Here is a 6,629-nt window from a genome sequence, read left to right as displayed (position 1 = left end):
TGGGCCATTGCATCAGGGAACAGCGATATGTTTAGTTTTATATGGGTGCAGCTCCAGCAAAGAGCAAAGTATAGTCTTATACAATACAGGGATTACCGTAAAAGCGTTCACAAGACACAAAAGAGCTTTACAGTAAGGCACTGGCAGGATTTGTCAAGAAACTCTGGTTTCTTCACAGATGAACTGCGACCACTTTTCAACATAAGAAATTCGGAGCTCTCCGGTTTCCTCAGGGATCACTTGAAGCCGAGGGAAGAACTTCCCACTGGCGATGGAGAACAGAGAACAGAGAAAGGTAGTGAGCAGGTTATACCTGCTACTATTAGAGTGAAGTTACATTATAGCATAGAAAAATGCTATATAAAATGGAAGGAAAAGGACTTTGAAAACGTTGATGAAGTCGGGCAACACTAAATCGGTGAACAGTGCCGTAAGGCCAACATCCAATTCTTCCCCTTTGCAGATTCACACTAATACACACCAAGACTCAAAAGACATTTCACAATGATTTTAGAAAACGCATTTTATTTAATTTCTTCTGCATTTGCCTCACATAGATCATAAAATATACATTGTGTAAGAAGTGGTCTTGGCCACAAAAAACAGCTGTGAATATTGTTCCTCTTGACATATTGCACATATTCCCCCAAAGTTAGTTAGTTGGGAGATTACACCCTGCTGCCATTCTGGAACAGCCAAACCACTTTGCAAGGTCATCCCTTTACCAGAACAATTAAGTAAAGGACTCTTTCAGATTCCGCTAAGCTCTTCATCTCCCTTCACCTTTGAAATCCTTTAAAAGTTAAGAAATGTTTTCATAAAAAAAAGGCTTGTCACTCACGACTGCAGCAGCCAATGTGCAGTTTGCACTTTATTCAAACCCAAGTGTCAACATTGTGCATGAGTTCAGAGCAACTGTAACCCTCCCATGTCCCTTTCTTCCAGGGTTTGAAACTACTTTGAGACGCACACCTAAAAACGGCAACGCTAAAGCTCCATGGAATCATCCTGGTGATGCTTCTTTTAATACGACCTGAACTTTGCCCATCATCAGGACAGACTGGCACCGTTAACCTCAGCAAGAACTCCTCAGAAATGGTCCTCAGAGAGTTCTGGGATCACCCATTGACAAGTGACAATTGCTAACTAAGTATTTCAAAAGGATGGGGAGAAGGGTTCCACTTAAGACATCCTAGTGACTTTAAAACCAACACCGACAGCTTTGTCAAAGGCCCCTGACGAACCGCACATTAGCCTGAAGCATGCTGGCAGACACTGCATCCCTGCAACTACCTGAGCAACTCGAGCGCAGGGTAGATTTCAGAACGCAAGGAGTTCAAGATATAAAAATAGTGGGGTGCTTTCGCTCTCGAAGTGTAGAGATTGCCTCCTAAGTGGCTCCTCTTTATCTGCAGGTGCAGGACTCAGCGATCATGTCCTTGTACTCCTTGTAGACGATACTGCCGTTCTTCTCCATCATCAGGACACTGATGGGCTTGTACTTGTAGGGCACACAGGCAGGTGGCGGCACCTCGCTGTTGGCCAGCTCATGGATGAAATTCTGCACAATGGCATGGTTGGGCGAGTTATAGCCATAATGAAGGACCCGCGGACAATCACCCTTGCAATATCGGGGGTTGTATTTGTGGGGAGCAATAATCCAGTGCTCCCATCCGAGTTCTTGAAAGGTGACTCTGTAGGAGTGGAGCTTGCAGAGGTTTTTGGACGCAGTGCTCTTCTGTTGGTAGTTGGGGATGTCCGAGCCGATGCTGCCCACGTGTCTTGCCCGTCTGGAGCGCCTGAGAGGAACAGGCTCCCTGTGGAGTCCAGGAAGGCTCTCCCAGTGGGCTGCCCCCTCATCATCTAGGTACAGGAGCAGAGCAGGAGCTCTCAGCTGAGTTGTTCTGGAGGGCAGACCCCTTGTCCTCCTCCTCCTCCTCAACCAGCCTCCTTCAGTACACCTGTACCGGATGTCAAAGGACAAGTGCTGCCCTGCGTGCCGAGAGATGTGCCGAGTAATGTCCATCTGCGTCCACTGGTCCTCAGCTTTGAAGACGACTCTGCCTCCCCAGGTGGCCTCGCCTGACGATCCCAGGGAGGTGACCGTGACCTCACAGCTGACGGGCCATTTGCGTGGAGACAGGCCTCTCGAGTGGACTAAAGCTGCCTTTACCAGCTTTTCCCTAGGGAGGATCTTGAGCTCGTACTCCACCGTGTGGGCATTCCAGGGAACTGGGTGAGGAAAGCACAGAGGGACAATGAAGACTGGAATTAGCTGGAAGACTGGATTAAACTGCTTTACTGAGACTGCTAGTGCTAGGACAGATGATGAGATACCAAACCTAACACACATAGAAAACATAAACATGCAATCCTGGAGAGTGATAGTCCTATAGTTTTTATAGGTCACATTAACTACAACTCTTTATAATTTGAATTAAGCACCAGATTGATCCAGTTACAGTAGATCTTAGCTGGAATGAAAACCAGAAATTGTGGCTCTCCAGAATCATTTCTACAGTCCCCAGTCTACCCTAACCAGAGCTGAGATTTCTGGGACAGTCTGTCTATAGGTTTTGATCTTACAGGTTTGCAACAGTGGAATGGTGATATTGTGATTTTTGTTTTAAATCACATATATGGGGTCTTGTGAGTTCTGGTTCTCTTCTAACTTTTAACCTACATTGTAAACTGTGCACCTTGTACACTCACGTGGAATAAGGTCAAGTCCATATATGAATCGCAAGTTTAACATACCAGGGTCTTGTACAGATTTACAGACGCAAAATCCTTATTTTCCACACTACTTTAGCATTAAACCTTTTAAATTTTAACATTAGATTGTTGAACTGTGATACAATTATATTGCACTATTTGAAATATAGTCAGTGTACACTGGAAAACCACTACAAATATTGACTGGAGTGAAATATTATACTAATTTCTAATGCTAGCTGTACTCCATCACGACAAAACCTGAACCCAATCTGAGGACGATGTGCCTGTTCCACAAATTATCGGGACAAACTTGATCATGCCAGACATGAATAAAGTTCCTGCAGGCCGCAAATTGTACCTCCATATACATACAAAAAACATCTGAAATATGAAATTATAAAAAAAGATTTACTACCGTGATGTATGAGTTGTGGAAACTTACTTTTAAAAACCATTATGAAGTTACCTGAATATTGAATTTAACGAAAACAAAAAACGATTGCTGGCAGTTTACGGCACTCTTTTTTTGGCTTCAAAGATGCGATTGAAGCTCTTTCTAGTACTAAATAGACGCGGTGCGTCTCTACACTTTTACAAACAAAATGACTTTAATCTAATCTAGTTGATTTCACTTATGTAGCAAACCTGTTCAGTTACAAGTCAACTCACCTGTAAAAGCGGAGTCATGCTGCGTGTGGCTGGCGGAAGATCGGACGAGTCTCACTGTGTTAGAGCCCAGCTCTCTGAGCTCCTTGGTACTGCCATTACTATGTGTAGATTGCCAATACAAATTAAGCATGTACTGCAAATTCTGGTCGTTAGTTTGATCCGTTGTCATTGTTCTGTGACGCTGATGTGGCTTGTCATGATTTTGTTCTGATAAAACGAGCTGAAGCGGAGACATCGAGGTGCTGTCCCCCACTTTCTGTTCTTGTGTAAAAGTTAAAGATTCCAGGAAAACGCTTAAAGTTAAAACGTGGAACAAGTTGCTATGGCCGGTAGCCTTCATCTTGATCCTCTAGTGCGTGAATGTGATGTCGAAGGCTACCATTATCCAAAGCAAACAAGGCAGTGATACGGGCAATAATTAAGACGATCTCTAGAGGGATTCATTCAACTCGTTAAGCTTTTACTGTGACCCCAATTAACCTCATACGTGCCCTGTCAGGTGACTGACATGACCGGTCAAGTATAAATCTCGAATGCATTTTCATATCTTCTGGAGATAGATGTGTAAATTCGTGAAATTCAGTTTATTTTACTTTCAAGATATTTTTACAATAATAGAAATAATTTAGGCTACTGTGTCTCTTTGAGTACCGTTCCATAACTACAGAAAACTACGGAAGTTTCCCTAGGAGAAAGACGTCGTACTGATTCGTTCAACTCGTTGAACGTCTACTGTGACCCCAATTAACCTTATACTGTACAGTACGTGTGTAAGACATTTGTTTAATTTTTCCCTTTATACAGTACATGTTTCGCAGATGTGTTCATCTAGGTAAATCTCCTATGTGGAGGCTACACATTGGTGCTGGTGCTGGAGCGTAGTACCCATTAACCCAGAAAAGCGCTACATAAATATATTATTATTATTATTATTATTATTATTATTATTATTATTAATAATAATAATAATAATAATAATAATAATAATAATAATAATAATAATAATAATATTATAAATATTTTATGCTAATTAACATTGTCATGAGCGGGTTGATCACAGACTAGTAATGTCTTTGTTTCAGGTTACGATACCATCATTTGGGATTCTGTCCCATTCTACTTTTAGACCCTGGACAACCATTTGAATAATCTAGTTCTAGTACATTGTACTTACAGCTCCAGAGATGCTTGCTTTTTAAAACTTTCCGTAAATTCATGTGATGACGGTAGGGGGCAGACCCGTACAGGGCATATGGTCCTTGCGAACTAAAACTCTGTACAGTATCTGTCTACAAATCAAATTTTGTTTGAATTTCTTTACCAAACAATTTATAAAAAGATTCATTTTCTATAATGTAAGATTTCATATTATATATGTTACATATTTTCAAATCTTATTAGAATACTGCATTTATCATTTCTTGTTTCCACTCAAAGCAGTTTGGAAAGATACTGTATGTGGTTTTGTATTTTAGTGATGAAAATATTTTGTGTTGTAATTGAATGTGTTGTACATACTTAAATAGTATAACACAGACTGGACATAAAGGTTTGTTCAAAACATTCTGATAATGCATACCCTCCTAGTCTCTTGTTTTTTGTATGCACTCCATTTCATTGTACAACTTTATCAATAACGTGAAAGTCTGGAAGGTGGACAGAACCATTAGCAGGACTAACATGGAAGGCAGGAGCTGAAAAGGAACCCGTCTATAGATTTTGGAACAAGCGGATTAAAAAGTTCTGAGGATGCTGTCTTGTGTGTTCCCTGATACTACTCTTTTGTATTCACAGAAGATCATTACTAAAAAAGACTTTTGGTCGGTTTGCAAGCTTGAGTCAGCTAACCATTCAGTCTTTGTAGAAGTGAGATGTCAGGTCTGTGTCTGTCACATGAGTGTCAGCAGGTGACTGTTTGCACACTCTTCCTAGACCAGCTGTGGGTATTAATTGGAGGGCTCTCAGACTGCTTTTATGTTCAGGAGAAAACTCGCCTATCCATCTCTGCTGGCCGTCTGTGAGGAGGAGACAGTTATCTGATCAGAGACATCCAAGTATTTGAAGAGCCAGGAGGGGCCTGGAGAGGGTGGTAAGGAAAGGAATTTGATTCCCAACCTCGTACACAGTTCTACACGCCCATTTACTGATGATTTTAGACTTCAAACCCTGTTCACAGTCTTCAGCAAGCTTCAACAATTAGGTTTTATAGTTGTCTTATTTGAACATTTATATTATCCAAGTAAAATGCTATGATTGTTTCAGTTATGTTTGATAAATATTTTTCATATTTTAGGGGCATGAGTATTGTTTATGTCTGAATTTTTAGTTTTAACGTGTTTTTTTTTTCCAAGTATTTGACCTGGTCAATATCTTGATGATAGCCATCAGATGGTTATATAGCTCAATTGTAGTTTTAGGTACAGGCAAAAGTTTTGTAAAATAGTAAGCAGAATTGTACAGTACATGATATGCTTAATTAGTTATTACTGGTGAATTGTTTAATCACACTATACAATTACTCTATTTAAAATCGACGCTATTTCAGTTTTACTGACATCCCTCATTGCATTTTTAAATGACATTAAATACCTTATTTAAATAAGGTTATTTTTATGGATTGTCTCCACAAAATTACACTTTGTAAAAACATTACATTACACAGTTAACATGTACAAAATAAATATACATATTATTTAAGCATTCTAAAATGTTTTACATTCATTTCGTCCTTATTCTTATACAATTTACAAATGAACTTCAATTTCCCATGCTTTCAAACAAACAAAACACTTCCCACCCCGCAAACACTCTGAAAAATATCCAACTCGCTTGATAAAATGCTAATTTTACACAGACTGGAGGAGATCAACACTTTAAAATTACTACAACACCACCAGTAAAGGTTTGCTTTTCCTTGTCATGAGTAGAGATAATTAGAAAATTTTAATGAGAACCACTTCCTGATTTCTTTATATAAGATAGCAGTGGAGTTGATTTCTCAAACTGAAGTGTGGCAAACACCTGACAATACTGTTTGCTTTTTGGCTGTTGTGTGTAAAACATGCTTCCTGCATGAATCTATTTAAAGGAGTTTATCTTTCAGCCTTGACCATTTTTTCTTCTCTATCTTTGGGAGCTTCGATAGTGCCCTTTTTCTGGCTCTGTACTCCCATCGTGGAACAAGATAAAATGTTCATTGTAACATCCGGCAGCATTTGGATAGCAGGAGAAAAGTACCTATT

The 6,629-nt window shown here is 39.9% G+C and overlaps 1 protein-coding gene across 1 annotated transcript; it reads right to left on the bottom strand.

The window, feature by feature from the left end:
* Positions 1 to 505: 505 nt before the first annotated feature.
* On the bottom strand, positions 506 to 3,849 carry bmp15 (bone morphogenetic protein 15). Its single transcript, XM_006632795.3, has 2 exons — positions 3,388 to 3,849; positions 506 to 2,232 (listed from the first exon to the last, which is right to left on the bottom strand). The coding sequence occupies exons 1-2, from the start codon at positions 3,725 to 3,727 to the stop codon at positions 1,406 to 1,408; spliced, it is 1,167 nt and encodes a 388-aa protein (XP_006632858.3). The 5' UTR covers positions 3,728 to 3,849; the 3' UTR covers positions 506 to 1,405.
* Positions 3,850 to 6,629: the final 2,780 nt, after the last annotated feature.

This window comes from Lepisosteus oculatus, chromosome 8 (genome assembly GCF_040954835.1).
Source record: "Lepisosteus oculatus isolate fLepOcu1 chromosome 8, fLepOcu1.hap2, whole genome shotgun sequence".
In the NCBI taxonomy this organism is placed as follows: Eukaryota; Metazoa; Chordata; class Actinopteri; order Semionotiformes; family Lepisosteidae; genus Lepisosteus; species Lepisosteus oculatus.
The sequence above is the reverse complement of the archived record's forward strand: the minus strand, read 5'-3'. Positions and strand labels throughout refer to the sequence as shown.